The sequence below is a fragment of the Stenella coeruleoalba genome (genome assembly GCF_951394435.1).
Source record: "Stenella coeruleoalba genome assembly, chromosome: 14".
NCBI classification, from domain to species: Eukaryota; Metazoa; Chordata; class Mammalia; order Artiodactyla; family Delphinidae; genus Stenella; species Stenella coeruleoalba.
In genome coordinates, this window is record NC_137160.1 from 32,961,391 (window position 1) to 32,978,689 (window position 17,299).

Here is a 17,299-nt window from a genome sequence, read left to right on the forward strand (position 1 = left end):
ACTAGACATGTATGAATTATGCCTGTCTCTGCTGATAAAGCAAGATGGTTTTTTTAAAATTTTTTGCAGTACGTGGGCCTCTCACCGTTGTGGCCTCTCCTGTTGCGGAGCACAGGCTCCGGACGCGCAGGCTCAGTGGCCATGGCTCACGGGCCTAGCCGCTCCGTGGCATGTGGGATCTTCCCGGACCGGGGCACGAACCCGTGTCCCCTGCATTGGCAGGAGTACTCTCAACCACTGCACCACCAGGGAAGCCCAGCAAGATGTTTTTATAAACTACTCTTTATCATCAAATTTGGTTTTTCAGTAATATTTCATTGTTATTACTGGATTATTTTCCAATGGAAATGGAAAATGTATGAAAAAGAGCCTTTTACCCTGCCTCAGTGTGTTAAGGTCATAAATATGTTGGATGATCATTTCAATAAATGTTTTTTAAGTCAAGTGAGACAGCATATGATCTTTCTCTCTTTCATATATATAAATGGTGGAGATGAGAATTTGGGGTGTTTCAATAATTCAAATGTCAACACTTAAAAGATTACATCTTGAAAAAGGTATCTGAGGCAAGAGTAGGATGATCCTTCGAAATTTTGAGGATATAAACAATACTCAGAATGATTTGAGATGGCACAGAGTAGATCAGAAGAGTTTCAGGAAAAATGAAGTTATTTTTTAACTATAATGGAAACACTATACCTGTCCAAGAGAATCTCGTCAAAAGGATGCTATTCATTAGTATTTGGACTTCATGTGAGATACACACACAAACATCTTGAAACTGGTTTTATAAAACAACTTTGACTTAAAGCAAAATACAGAGAAATATAGACAACTAAACAATACTATCTCCCTTTACTAGTAAAGATATGAGTGTGAGAATAATCAGTGTTCCCACATTTACTTGCATAATATAGATTTGACACCCTGCGTAATCTGGAAAAAAAGTCACCATAACTAATCGCATTCTTCTTACACTTTGCCAAAAACCTAAAACATTACTTTTTAAAATGAAAGTTATAATACATGCATCTATGTGATAATGCCCAACAATCAGATTCTAGTACAATGTTGCAACTTATTAAGCACTGAATCCTCTAATGAAAAATTCAAATGGCTTTCAACTTGCAACATTACCTGGAATGCTACCAAACTCACTGAAACACACAAAATTATTTTGTAACACAGCAGTATATATAGAAAACAGAAGGGAATTCAAAATAAGATGAAGAGAAGGCCTGCCATCAAATCAGTTATCAGGATATGAATAAATATGAAATGCTTTTATTAGGAAGAATATCTAATTTGAAGTTAACTGTCCAGGTACAATCTAAATGGCTATTTTTTTTTACATTAAAAAAAGGCATATTTTCGTTAGCTCATGGGAAAAAATGGAACATTATATAAAAGACACAATACTATGACATTTAGCACATATTATGAAATATTGTTCCAGTACTTTTTTTAAGTGAGCAGGGTTTTCAAAATTTAGTCAATACTTATAGGTTGTGTGCATATATACTTTAAGTAGAAAAAGTTAACATTTCTTTATTAAATAGATTTACAAGGTAAAAAAATTTACAGTAACTATCAGAAAGTTAAGTAAAAAGACACGAGGTAATTGCTTGAGGGTATACAAAATATCTCAGGTAATAAAGTACTGAAAACTAGGTGTGGCAGATTAAAGATTCTTTAACATGCTTTTCATTTAAGATGGGAACTATATCCTTTCCCCTTGAATCCAGGCAGGTTCTGTGACTCCTATGACCAACAGAATATGACAGAAGTGACAAACTGCCAGCTTCCCAATCCAGGCCTTCAGAAACCAAAAGTTTCTACTTCCTGTCTCTTAGAATACTTCCTTCTGAAACCCAGCTCTGAGAAACACAAGCCATAGGGTAAGCCTTGTATGGTTGCCTTGATTGACAAGTCTTGCTGAAAAACAGTATAAGCTGCCAGCCATGTGAGTGATCTATCAAGACTTTAGAAGTATATTAATTTTTTCAGATCTTAGAAAACACAGACTTAATGGAGAAAAAAGTGAATGGAAGAGAAAAGGGAAAAAAGGACAGAAGAAAGGAAGTAAAGCAGGAAGGGAAAGAGGGACAGGAGAGAGAAATACAGAGTGAGTAAGAAAAGGGAAACATTTTCTCTTAGATGCTTCAATTTTTTTTAGTCTTAAAATCTAAATACACTGTATGCGATCATTTTTATGGGTAAGCACAGTTACACGTAACACATGTAATGTTCCTTAGGTTAAAATAAGAATTAAAACCACAAGGAATATGAATATACATACACACATTTTATTTCAGTATTTTAAAAGTTCCTAGGAATATTATATTTTCTTTATACTTCTCAGCCAAAAATGTATCAAGTATAAATTTCGGAATAAATTATGTAGTACAAAATAACATGGAATACTACCTCATGGGAGCATTGTGAAAAATAAAAAAATGTCATGTATAAGAGAGCAATTTATAAGCCATAAAATGATAGGAAAGTTTAAATATAGTTGTTATATGTCTAGAAAATCCTCTACTTGCTTCCCCAAGCTTGACTGCTTAAGTAGAAATATGGACATAAACATAAATATAATATTTATGTAAAACAGGAATAACATGATATATGCCATATACTATTCAGGGCTCAACTCTAGTGTCAACTCCTTTATTAACCCTCCCTTAAACAATCTAGTTATTAAAAAAAAAAATCTCTCAAGACAATAAAAAATAATCCTCTAGAATATAAACTTCATGAGAATAGGCATAAGTGGCTGAAACATTTGAATTAATCCCTATGGCATGTCACTACTTATTTATTTCCAGAAAGGGACCATAAGTACTAATCTAAAATACCATGAGAGGCACCTCCTAACAGAGCACTGTTATCTTAGCTCTAGAGATTTATCAAAAATATAATTATTCCTGAAACACTTTTCCCACAGTCTACTTAATTGCTTACTCAAACTCAGGGAAAATCAAGGGAAAAATTACAACTTCCAGGAAGAAATAACTTATAATTACAAAACAGTTAAGTGATTGCAAAGATGAATCTATGGATAAACCACTAGCCAGACTCATCAGGAAAAAAAGGGACAAGACTCAAATCAACAGAATTAGAAATGAAAAAGGAGAAGTAATAACTGACCCTGCAGAAATACAAAGAATAATGAGGGATTACTACAAGCAACTACATGCCAATAAAATTGACAATCTGGAAGAAATGGGCAAATTCTTAGAAAAGCACAACCTCCTGAGACAAAACGAGGAAGACAGAGAAAATATAAACAGACCAATAACAAGAACTGAAATTGAAACTGTGATTAAAAATTTTCCAACAGGGCTTCCCTGGTGGCGCACTGGTTGAGAGTCCACCTGCCGATTCAGGGGACGCGGGTTCGTGCCCTGGTCCGGGAAGATTCCACATGCCGCAGAGTAGCTAGGCCTGTGAGCCTTGGCCGCTGAGCCTGCGTGTCCAGAGCCTGTGCTCTGCAACAGGAGAGGCCACAACAGTGAGAGGCCCACGTAAAACAGAAAAAAAAAAAAAAAAAAAAAAAAATCTTCCAACAAAAAAAAGCCCAGGACCAGGTGGCTTCACAGGCAAATTCTATCAAACACTTAGAGAAGAGCTAACACTTATCCTTCTCAAACTCTTCCAAAATATAGCAGAAGGAGGAACACTCCCAAACTTGGAGGAACGCTCCCAAACTCATTCTACGAGGCCACCATAACCCTGACACCAAAACCAGAGAAAGATGTCACAAAAAAAGAAAACTACAGACCAATATCACTGATGAGCATAGATGCAAAAAATCTTCAACAAAATACTAGAAAACAGAATCCAAAGGCACATTAAAAGGATCATACACCATGATCAAGTGGGGTTTATCCCAGGAATGCAAGGATTCTTCAATACATGCAAATCAATGTGATATACCATATTAACAAACTGAAGGATAAAAACCATACGATAACCTCAATAGATGCAGAAAAAGCTTTCAACAAAATTCAACACGCACATGTGATAAAAACTCTCCAGAAAGTAGAGATAGAGGGAACTTACCTCAACATAATAAAGGCCATATATGACAAACCCATAGCCAATATCATTCTCAATGGGGAAAAACTGAAACCATATCCTCTAAAGACCGGAACAAGACAAGGATGCCCACTCTTACCACTAATATTCAACATAGTTTTGGAAGTTTTGGCCACAGATATCACAGAAGAAAAAGAAATAAAAGGAATCCAAATGGGAAAAGAAGTAAAGCTGTCACTGTTTGCAGATGACATGATACTATACATAGAGAATCCTAAAGATGCTACCAGAAAACTACTAGAGCTAATCAATGAATTTGGTAAAGTAGCAGGATACAAAATTAATGAACAGAAATCTCCTGTATTCCTATACCCTAATGATGAAAACTCCAAAAGAGAAATTAAGGAAACATTTCCATTTACTATTGCAACAAAAAGAATAACATACCTAGGAATAAACCTACCTAAGGAGACAAAAGACCTTATGCAGAAAACTATAAGACACTGATGAAAGAAATTAAAGATGATACAAACAGATGGAGAGAGATATTATTTTCTTGGATTGGAAGAATCAACACTGTGAAAATGACTATACAACCCAAAGCAATGTACAGATTCAGTGCAATCCCTATCAAACTACCAATGGCATTTTTCACAGAACTAGAACAAAAAATTTCACAATTTGTATGGAAACACAAAAGATCCCGAATAGCCAAGGTAATCCAGAGAAAGAAAAACACAGCCCAGAAATCAGGCTCCATGACATCAGACTATACTATGAAGCTACAGTAATCAAGACAGCATGGTACTGGCACAAAAACGGAAAGATAGATCAATGGAACAGGATAGAAAGCCCAGAGATAAACCCATGTGCATATGGTCACCTTATCTTTGATAAAGGAGGCAAGAATATACAATGGAGAAAAGATAGCCTCTTCAATAAGTGGTGCTGGGAAAACTGGACAGCTAGAATACTTCCTAACACCATACACAAAAATAAACTCAAAATGGATTAAAGACCTACATGTAAGGCCAGACACTGTAAAACTCTTAGATGAAAACATAGGAAGAACACTCTATGACATAAATCACAGCAAGATCCTTTTTGACCCACCCCCTAGAGAAATGGAAATAAAAACACAAATAAACAAATGGGACCTAATGAAACTTCAAAGCTTTTGCACAACAAAGGAAACCATAAATAAGACCAAAAGACAACCCTCAGAATGGGAGAAAATATTTGCAAATGAAGCAACTGATAAAGGATTAATCTCCAAAATTTACAAGCAGCCCATGCAGCTCAATAAGAAAAAAACATACAACCCAATCCAAAAATGGGCAGAAGACCTACGTAGACGTTTCTCCAAAGAAGATATACAGACTGCCAACAAACACCTGAAAGAATGCTCAACATCATTAATCATTAGAGAAATGCAAATCAAAACTACAGTGAGGTATCAGCTCACACCAGTCAGAATGGCCATCATCAAAAAATCTATAAACAGGGTTTCCCTGGTGGTGCAGTGGTTGAGAGTCTGCCTGCTGATGCAGGGGACACGGGTTCGTGCTCCGGTCCGGGAAGATCCCACATGCCACAGAGTGGCTGGGCCCATGAGCCATGGCTGCTGAGCCTGCACGTCCGGAACCTGTGCTCCACAACGGGAGAGACCACAACAGTGAGAGGCCCACTTACCGAAAAAAAAAAACAAAAAAAAACTATAAACAATAAATGCTGGAGAGGATGTGGAGAAAAGGGAACCTTCTTGCACTGTTGGTGGGAATGTAAATTGATATAGACACTATGGAGAATAGTATGGAGGTTCCTTAAAGTACTAAAAATAGAACTACCATATGACCCAGCAATCCCACTATGGGCATACACCCTGAGAAAACCATCATTCAAAATGAGTCCAGTACCACAATGTTCATTGTAGCACTATTTACAATAGCCAGGACATGGAAGTAACCTGGGTGTCCATTGACAATTGAATGGATAAAGATGAGGCACATATATACAATGGAATATTACTCAGCCATAAAAAGAAATGAAATTGAGTTATTTGTAGTGAGGTGGATGGACCTAGAGTCTGTCATACAGAGTGAAGTCAGAAAGAGAAAAACAAATACCATATGCTAACACATATATATGGAATAAAAAAAAAAAAAAGGTTCTAATGAACCTAGGGGCAGGACAGGAAAAAGGACACAGATGTAGAGAATGGACTTGAGGACACAGGGAAGGGGAAGGGGAAGCTGGGATGAAGTGAGAGAGTGTTCTGGACATATATACACTCTCAAATGTAAAATAACTAGCTAGTGGGAAGCAGAGACATAGCACAGGGAGATCAGCTCGGTACTTTGTGACCACCTACAGAGGTGGGATAGGGAGGATGGGAGGGAGATGCAAGAGGGAGGGGATATGGGGATATATGTGTACATATAGCTGATTCACTTTGTTATACAGCAGAAACTAACACAACATTGTAAAGCAATTATACTCTAATAAAGATGTTTAAAAAAAAAGATGCATCTATAAAAGAGTAAACAGAATTTACACCTTATTCCTACTATTATGTCAAAACACTAATGACCTCTTTTTTCACATTTTCTATCTTTTAATCTTCTTGCACAGCATTTAAAACTGCTATGGTTTGAATGTTTGTGTCCCCTCAAAATTCACATGCTGAAATCCTAAGGCCCAAGGTAGTGGTGTCAGGAGGTGGGAACTTCGGGAGGTGCTTAGCCCTCATGAATGGGATTAGCCCCCTATAAAAGATACCCCACAGAGCTCCCTAGCTCCTCCCAACAGGTGTAGATACAGTAACACGTCTTTGACCCAAAGAAGGCCCTCACCTGACCAGGCTGGCATCTTATCTCAGACTTCCAGCCCCCAGGACTGTGAAAAATAAATTTCTGTTGTTTGTAAGTCACCCAGTCTCTGGTATTTTGTTATTGTAGCCCAAATGGACTAGAAAAAATCCTAACATGTTCTAAATGTGTATGAGTATGGTAATATCAGGATAGCTTGTTTTCCTTTATTTCCACATATCAATGAAACGTAGTAAGTTGAAATACTTACCACAGCTTTTAACATAAGTATCCATAACTTCAGCACTGATCCCATTTGGCCCATTCTCACTTGGTGCATATTTTCTAAAAAAGTTCTGAAAAGATATTATTTTCATGTTTATAAATTCAATACAATCCTTAAACAAATTAGCATTTAAAAATTGTAAATAATGACAAAAAGGTGTCTGGTGTACAGCAGTCAGTAATTATAAAATGTGGACTTTAGGAAGCATATTCCTCAGGAATCAGTCTTATTACTATGCTTACAGGCTAAGACAAACAAACAAACAAATAAATAAATAAAAGCCTGCTCCTTCTATACCACAGGGGAAAACATTAAATAAACTTACTGCTATATCTCTAGACTTAATTTACCAGTTTGTTTCACCTTTCTCTTGAATGTAAACATGAGGGGTTTTCTGGGTATCATACATTCTCCTAAAAGTGAACATGAGTTTTAAAAATTACCTTTTAAGTATGGCCACTGAAACACTGTTACCATTAATAAACTCAATAAAGTTACATTCCAATTTTCAAAATAATTAGAATGCAATGCTAAGAATTTTCAGATTCAGAGGAAAGTGATAGAAAGATAAATATAAGAGATGAAGACTGAACCAAAGAATTATAGGGGCACAATAAATACACTAGAGTGTCCAAAGAGTCTGGAAACACTGGGGAAAATCATGCATTTATTTATTTTTCCCCCAGATTACCAACTGGACCTATTCCCTTACATCTAGATGTTAAAGAAAAATACACAGTGTATATTATTTGAAAATACAACTAACATACTATTAAAAAAGTAAGTTTATCCTATGTTTTAAGCTTTTTGGAGCACTTTGTAAGTTTGACAAAGAATCTATATCTAGAATATATAAAGAACTCCTATAAATCAATAAGGAAAAGACAAATGACCCAACATGAAAATGCGCAAAAGATATGAACAAGCACTTCACAGAAGAAATAAATGGCCTACACGTATTTTTAAATACTCAATCTTTCAGGTAATCAGGGAAATGAAAACTAAATAATAATAAATACCAAAATTTAGAAGTTTGACAATACCAAGATTAGGCAAAGATGGGTAGCAATGAGAAACAGTTGCTTATAAAAACAATTATTTTGGAAAACAATTTTTAATTATCTACTAAAGTTGAAGATAAGATAAGCTATGACTCAGCAAAATTATTTACACAGGTCACACATGAAACTAAGAATCAGGACACAAACTGTCATTGGTTTAATTTACAAAATCATAATTGCACAGAGCACCATAATAATTGATAACTTTATTAAACAATTACTTCAGTTAGAACCTGTGTTAAAGCTCTGCATACATTTCATGTCATCTTCAGAACAATTCTAGAGCTAGGTACTCTTCATCATTATCCAAATTTTACAGATATAAAAACTGAGACTTGAAGGGTATGTTAGGGGGTCCCCTACACCTCTGACAGGTTTGATTTGTTAGTTGGGGTCACAGACTCAACTTACAGTTGTACCACAGCAGTGTGTATTACAGTAAAAGTATACACAACAGGATCAGCGTGGGAAAAATACACAGGCAAAGCCTGTGAATTCCATGTGCAATCCTCCTTCCTGTCTTCTGTGAAGGCATACACTGAGCGTACTTACTGGGGGCTGGTCATACAGGCACCCTCTACAGTCTATTTAGTTCAGTAACTATCAAAATTCTAGAAGGAAAGCAGGTTGTTTGCTATAAATCATATTATTTGTACAAACAGTCTAGGTATGTGAACCACCCTTATCAGTTAAAAGCCAAGTTCTCACAGAAAGCCAAATACCAGCTAAAGGCTAACCTGCTTGCAAGGTTACACAAAATATAGCTAGAAAGCTGCAGAGCCAAACTTCAAACTCAGGCAGTTTGATGTTTTGAGTGTGAGCTTTTAACCACTGAACATGACTGTATCCCAAACCAAACAACAGAATCAACCACCTGTTTTGCCAACAAAACAGAGTAACGCTTTCTTGAAAATCTAAACTCCATACTGAATTACTGAGACACTCTAAACTGAGAAACACAAAAACACACTATAGCAAATATCCTCTATCAAGCCTTTCACTGTATTATTTTTCATCTCAGGCATATCAATTTTTCTGTGTGAATTATATACATTTTTCTTAGGAAAAAGAAAAATTATATTTAAAAATTAACAAAATAAACTATTAAGATGTAATAAGAATTCTGAATTAAACACTAATTCACATATTTAAAATGTACAAAAAAAAATCCAAAGATATACACGGCTTAGTCCCAGAAAAAACTTGTCTTTTCTTATGCTAAAGGAGAGAAATGACTTTGGAGGTGGGGATAAGGGTCTTAAAAAAATAATTGTGCAAAACATGTACAAGCAAAAATATCACCGTAGGACTGTTCTGACAAACAACAAAAATCGGAAATAATCAGAATGTTCACTGATGGCTAAATAAATTATAATATTTCCATACTTTGAAATATAATACAACCATAAACTTTAACAAATTTAAAATTTGTTTACCAGTTAATTCCTGATCTCCTATTATATGTTAGGCCCATTTTAAGGAACTGAACATCTACCATGGAAGCATTTCTAACTGTTAGCATTATTTACTTCTCAGGAAAGGAAAACAACTTTAGGGAAGACAGGTGATAAAAAGAGACTGTCATTTCTAACTTTATATACTTTTTATAAAGATTGAAATTTTTATAATAAGAATATATTCATGAAATTTATAAATCTTTAAAATAGATACTATACCTGAATGCTTCCTTCTGTATCAAGAACTTCAGCAACAGGAACTGACTGGATAAATTGCATGAAGCCTACACAGAAACAGATGCATTGTATTAAGCACAGCTATTGGTGAAGCAATAAAAATACAGATTCTGCTAAGAACAGTCTTCATTTGAAAATGTATACACTACAAACCTAATAGCTTAAAGAGGTCTATAAACATTGTATTTAGTATACACTGGCATTTACATCATAGGAAATACAAGGAAACTTTAAAAAAAAATTAGCTGACAATCTGTATGCTTCTCAAGGCCAATTTCTATTATTATACACAAGGAACACAAAGTAATAGGCTAGGCTTCTTAAATCTGGAATAAAAATTTCTTTCTATAGTATTATAACATATGTCAATTAAAATTATTCTGAATTTAAAATCATTTTAAGAAATCTGGAATTGTGGAATATCAATCACCTAACCCTAAAATTATAGTATATTCATTGGCTTTCTTTGTGTAATACTCCATCTTCTGCCATTCCCTGGAAATGATATAAGAAGGAAGTATAAATCCCTTAAACTACCAAAAAGAAGGGAAAGAAGATAGTATACAGGAGAATAAAGAGAAAAAGTAAATCTGGTAAGTCTAGGGACAACAAAAGAAGTATAAAACTACAAATCTGTGAAAAAAAATCAACGTTGAATGATGGAAACTATTTCAGGATCATAACCATGATCTGGTTTTGGTAAGTCTTACATTATAATCATTCACATGCAAATTAGGAGACTGTATATTTCTTTAGAGTAAGAAATGTATCATCTATTCTTATAAATACTGAACAGTCTGCATTAATGCACTTAACAGACGTTTATAGTTTTTCTACTATGTAGCAAGAACTTCGCCAGATAAGCAAAAATAGAGCCTTGACCCTGCTTTCAAAGATCTTACAAGCTTGCAAGTTTTATTGGGATAAAAACTATGAACGAAAGAGAATAGCATAGGGAAACCTATATTACAACAGGGATCAGAGGACATCTGACATCTGAACCGTGTTTTGAAGGATAATAAAGATTAATTAGTAAAGCGGAAAGGATATTAAAGACAATGATCATATAAGCCTGAAAAGAGCATGGTACATTTGAGAAAATGGAAGGTGGCTGGTGTGGCTAAAGCCTAAGAAGCAAGGGGGAGAGTGGCAAGAAAGAGGTGACAGAGATAGGTGCAGAAGTATGTCATACCATGCAAGAACTTGTAAACTAAGCTAAGGCTTTTGTCTTTGTCCCAAGAGCAAATGAAAGCTAAATAAATCAATCTATGTAGGATGGTAGAATATTTGCACTTTTAACAAGATCATTCTGAGAGAAAAATGGGAACAGGAATTAAACCATCAAAAAGATTTGGGGGTGGCCCAGAGAAGGGCAGAAAGCCTAAAATAAAACAGGTACTTGTTTCTTCAAGATACCTAAGGGTAAGAAGCTCTAAGAGTAACAAGATTATAAAATTTACAATAGGCATTAGGCAAGCATCCCTAGGGAATCTTCTGCCAAACTTCCAGAGGTTACTCAATATCAAAAAGACTTAGATATATATTAAAAAAAAAAATTAGTGGATAAGGCAACATCATCTGCTGAGTGGCTTGTATAAGCAGGGCACAGCCTCTCTGGGTTTTAGTAACTCTCAGTAATGATTCCAGATACAGATCACCATGAAAGAAAACTACTGTAGTTTGTAGCTACTGAAAGTTTTTACTGCAAAGAAATACATCAGAAAGGTGCTAATTTTTCTTCCAAATATGTTGTTTAATGATTCCAAGAGGTATAAAAGGAAGGAAGGACAGAAGGAAGAATGGGAGGGACGGAGGGAGGGAGGGAGGGAGAGACGGAAGGTAGGCCAGCAGTCAGGAAGGCCCAAGTGGTCTTCAGTGTTACACATGAGTTCAATCTCTAACATTCTTAACACTTTTCAATTGGAAAAGGAAAAGTAGGGCTTCCCTGGTGGTGCAGTGGTTTAGAGTCCGCCTGCCGATGAAGGGGACATGGGTTCGTGCCCCGGTCCAGGAAGATCCTACATGCCGCGGAGCGGCTGGGCCCGTGAGCCATGGCCGCTGAGCCTGCGCGCCCGGAGCCTGTGCTCCGCAACGGGAGAGGCCACAACAGTGAGAGGCCCGCGTACCGCAAAATAAATAAATAAATAAATAAATAATAAAAGAGGAAAAGTATACTCATTGGACACTGAAATAAATAATAATGTTATAAAATAAACTTACCATGTTTTGTACTAGTGGCTAATACTTTATAGGGCGTCAACTTCAAATCCAGATTTTCTTTTCGTAGCAGCTTAAGATCAAAAGTTATATTAACCAAATGAAAAGAATGTTATAAAATAGTTTTGCACGCAAGTACTATAGCACTTTAATACACAGAGATTTAGAAGGTAAACCTAAATTAAGGCTTAATTAAATCAATTAGTTAATTTAACTTTGATCATCAAAATAAATGTATTAAGCACTTTACACGGTGGCATGTCAAATTTCTTATCTTTTTCTAGATCACTGTCAGTTTTTGATGAACAGAAGGATTCCTCCCAAGGATTTATGCAGGCCTTACTGGTCACAAAGTATTTTAGAACACAGAAAAAGGAAATGAGGACAAATATTTTCCTTTATAAGCCAGGGACAGAAACAGGATTTTAAAAAGAAGAAGATTTAATTGACTAAGAGGAAGAAAATTACTAAGTTTAACACTGAAAGAACTTAACTGGGAAAAACATTTTTATAAAAAGGAACACATGCAGTTTCATTTTATACTAATCATAAGAGCCATCCTGCAGTGTACAAAAACAACTAAATTTGCTCAAGATCAAGTGGAGATTGTTCAGCTTTCTAGGACTGCATCTGAATGTTACAAAACAATTCTGTCCATGCACAGCATATCCACTAAATCATCAATTTCTAAAATGAAAATATGTTCCCTACCAACATAAGGTTATGTTCACCTTGTCCATGAGTGAAATGATTTGGAGAATAAGTTGATCTTGGCGTAAATCATCCCCATGCTTAAATATAACTGGATATTTGCCTCCATCTTCTGTCTTAAAGAATAACTGTGCAGGCATAAGGGCACTCTGGAAATAAAAATATTATTTTCAAATTATATAAGATGGAAATGTGGGGAAATTTATAATAATCTAAAGAAAAGAAATGAGTCTAATAAAGAAAACAAATAATAATAACCTTAATTTATACAGGCCATGAGAAATAATAGCATAAAAAGTATCAGACAGAGGGATGAACAGACGTGTGACAAAGCAAATACAGTAAAATGTTAATAACAGGATAGAAGAAGTGGGTATACAGTTGTTTACTGTGAAAGTCTTTCAACTTTGCTGTATGTTTGAAAACTTTCATATAAAATGTTGGGGGAAAAGGCAACAAAAATGCTTCAAAGAATATATGGTTAGAACCTACAACCTCTAGTGGACTGAAACTCCAAACTTCAAATTATCTTAAATTTGTAGTATCCTTTTATCACCTCAGGCAAAATTTATTTTATAAATTACCTTGTACCCTAGCTCACAAAAGCTCAAGAAGAACTGGAAGTGATCTTCCTAAAGATAAATGATAAGCAAGAGGTTCTTTGTTGTAATTTCCCTTTTCAGATTCGGATCTGATTCTGAAATTTAGATTTCATCTGAAATCTAATGCAAGCAGCTGACAATCTCAGGATAACTAAGCACTAATCCCAGTGCCTTAAGGGGTTCACTCCCCATGGAGATCTAGCTTTCATTCTTAAGCTAAGGTCTACAAAATACTGTTTAAAAATACTGAAAACTAGGTGCATAACCTTTTCAGCTCTAAGGAGTTCATAAAAAGACAACAGGAATTCATGGATTCCCCTACAACTCTGTGCAGACATTTCAGTGTATGTACAAGCATATGGGTAACATTCTAAAGTATCCAATCCATCACTTTCATTGGACCCTTAAAGACATTCATGACTCAAAAATGGTTAAGAATTATAATGCTAGAGTTATGTAGTAAACACTCTAGAACCATTAATTGCTAACTGCAATTCAGAATTTTTAAGAATGCCCACATACTTAATAAGAGCTGGAAGAAAAAAATCAGCACTGAATATTAGGATTAAAAAGATGTCCCATGATATTTTATTGACCATCTACTTTGTGTATATAAGACATAATTATAAAATTATATTATTAAGGAAAAAATGGATCCAGAATACACCTAACAATAATGATAGATTCTTATGCCCCACTCTTACAACTCCTGCTCTATGTCTTAGATATTCTTTTTTATCCTGTTTGCAAAAAAATAATAAAACTCCTTTTTTGATTCACTGGTTTTGATTAGTCCTAAGGGAATGAGAATATTAGAAGCAGGTCTTATTTGGGAGTTCTAGCAAGAACTAAGAAATACTTGCATTTTCTCTCCTGTACCAGCATTTTTCAAATTGCAAGATATAATTCAATAATGAGTTTTAAAACCAATTAAATACGTTGCAAACATTTAAAAATTAATGCAACAGAACAGGTTTTAAAAGAATAGAAACTATTAGAGTCCATAATATGCAGTAAGTTTAAGTACTGCTTTATGAAACTTACGTTGCAGTTGTGTGAGCTGGGCTGCCATGGGCTGCCTTTAAACACACCCTTAAAAAAATCAACCATTTTTTACTGTAATCACACCCCTTTTCATATACCCAAGTTGTTGATCTATGAGCCCTTTCTTATCTGATACAAAGTAATATCCCAATGCAACTTATGCCCTTCCACCCTTAGAATCAGAAGACCTAAAACATCATGCCTCAGAGAGACCTTTCAATATGATGCCCAGCAGATAATGATGCTTCTTCACAAGTAATGATGCTCAGCCCTTTGGCCTGCTTAGAGAAGGCAGCTGCTACCAGTTCTTTCTAACTATCCAGGTGGTGGCCAGCCAAAAGAAAGTCTGGCATGCTATTAAGGACTAAAGAGAATTACTACACTTGAAAATACAAGAAAAAATTTAAGTCATAGGTTAACTAGAACTCATATCTAACCACGGGAACTTATAATGCCTAAGTTTGCGATTTAACTTTTAATTTTTTTTAAAAAAAGCTTACATGAGAAAAATCAGGTGATTAATAAATAGTTCAAAAATTAAAGATTAAAAAATCCAGATATAAAAATATTTTATACATTTCACATAAAAATGTCTACTGATAATACAAAAAGATCTTAAAACACACTGATAAATAAAAGGTATCTTTTTTCAAAGGTAGTGTCTAAAGATCCACCACAATTACCTTAAATAATGTAGCTGTTTCTGGGATTATTCCTCTAATTTTCACCTGGGGTTCTAAAGGCAATGGGATAAGTTCCACATCGGACAAGTTCATCTTTTCGTTGTCTCCAAGCAATGCCTGTAGTCTCTCATTCTAGGAGAACAAGTTAGAAAGTACTAATTAGGTTAAAATGGAAAAGGGGTTTTTAAAGCATATGGTAAAGACATAAAGACTGATTCTATTAACTTTAAAATATTTGCAAAGCACCATAAAAGTATATGCGAAGTAATACAACATAAAGGAGAGAGTATGTGTGAGAGACAAGCACTTATAATCCACCTGACAAAAGCAGCAGCATGCTTTAAAAGGAGCAATCCCTTGACCTATGAAAAGTTGGACTTTCATAAGGTTAGGGAATATGTTTCTCTTGCTGCAACTGATAATCAGGGATATACTCAAGCTGGACTTAAAGATGCAATTTCTATTTTCAAAGGATCTGTGAAGTCACAAGGAGAAACTAATTTCATTTGAAGCTTAATTTCTCATGACCAAATATTAAGCAAAAATTTCATTAGCTCTTCCATTGCATGTATTGGGTTTAGAAAGTAAACTCAATTTACTTGGAGGAATTTGGACCTTACCTTTTACTGTTCATTGACTCTGTCTGATTGAACTTTTCCCAAGATATCACCATTTATTTATTTCCTTTAGCTCACATGCACGCTGCATTGAGCCAAGATTTCAGAAATTGAGAAATTCAAGCCATGATGAAACAGCTTTGTCATTTAGCAGCATCTATAGTGTTTAGACCAAGCCCATCTATTCAATTTCAAAATAACAATCTATTTCCTTTGAAAGCTGTGAGAGTATTGCATTCTTTAAACAGGTGAGCTTGTTCTTAAAGGGAGAAAACTTGACCTAATACACTGGGCTTCTTCCTATTTCTCAAACATGTCACACATGCTCCCATATCAGGGCCTTTGTGCTTGCAGCTCCTCTGGCTGGAATAGTCTTCTCTAGTTATTCAGTGGCTTGCTCCCCTACTTGCTTCAGGTTTCTGTCCAAATGTCAACTCTCAGTGAGGCCTTCCTGACTATTCCATTGAGAAGTGAAAAGCTGCCTTAATACTCGAACCCAGCACTTCCTATTCCCCTTTCCAGCTTTTTCTCCAAAGCACATGACGCTATCTAGCATAAAATATATTTTACTTATTTTGTTAACTTTCTCCTCCAACAGGAATGTAAGGTCCTTACATTCTAAAGGTAGGGATTTTTATATTCACCTCTGTATCCTCAGAACCTAGAAAAGTGCCTGGCACACAGTAGGCATGTGATACATTTTTATAGAATAAATATTATAACATAAAGAAACACAAAGTGAAAAGAGACTACTGAACATTCAAAATGAAAGCTTTAATTGTTTTTTAAAAGTGTGGCATCAATGCATTTTTATTGGAACTCAAATATCTACATTCAAAGACCTCAATCAAGAGAATTTTTCCTTAAATGAGATCAGCAAAGGAAAGAAGGTGGCAACAATATTATTATTTGTTTTACCATCTGACACCTAACTCATGGATCCCCTGGCCACACATTTAACGCCGTTGCACTCACCAAGGCAACTCTCTCCCAACTTCGTTATGAGGGATGGAAAAGTACTATTACATATGATTGCAAATTATTAGCTGTAGTCATTTCATTATTCCTAGTAATAAGACAAATAATGGTGGTAGAGAGTCATCTTGGCATTTCACTAAAACTTGAGGGCTTGTTTCTAGTAAAACTAAGTAAATAAAACTATGTTTGTCTTTTATCACATCATGAAAAACTGTCTGAAAAGATTTTTAGCCAATGTTGATACTATATTTAGGACTGTCTGACTTAAAATATAGGAAAAAACAATGTGTTTTGCAATATGTGGCAAAAACAACATTTATTTGGGGGGACTATAAGTGCTGTCTCCAGTAGGGAGTCAACTTCCAGAACAGCGAAAACTGAGGTGTATCCAGAGGCTGATGGGTGGTGAACAAAAGAGTATGTCACATAAGAACAAACTGCGGTTTAAATACATGCCCCAAACTGACAGTCAAAAGAACAGGCATTCTTTCTGATGGTGGGCACTGGGGTCACACTGCTCCTCACCAGGGCACCTCTGGAGAGAAGGGCTCAAGGAGG

At 35.3% G+C, this 17,299-nt stretch overlaps 1 protein-coding gene across 3 annotated transcripts in view; it reads right to left on the reverse strand.

The window, feature by feature from the left end:
• Positions 1 to 17,299, reverse strand: part of PIK3C3 (phosphatidylinositol 3-kinase catalytic subunit type 3) — a 156,757-nt gene that overhangs the window by 44,904 nt on the left and 94,554 nt on the right. For all 3 annotated transcript variants that reach the window (XM_079942248.1, XM_079942247.1, XM_079942249.1), the window contains 5 exons: positions 15,147 to 15,278; positions 12,838 to 12,966; positions 12,110 to 12,179; positions 9,872 to 9,936; positions 7,120 to 7,204 (listed from right to left, as the gene is read on the reverse strand). In XM_079942248.1, the coding sequence (XP_079798374.1) occupies positions 7,120 to 7,204; positions 9,872 to 9,936; positions 12,110 to 12,179; positions 12,838 to 12,966; positions 15,147 to 15,278 (481 nt within the window). The remainder of the gene's footprint in view (positions 1 to 7,119; positions 7,205 to 9,871; positions 9,937 to 12,109; positions 12,180 to 12,837; positions 12,967 to 15,146; positions 15,279 to 17,299) is intronic.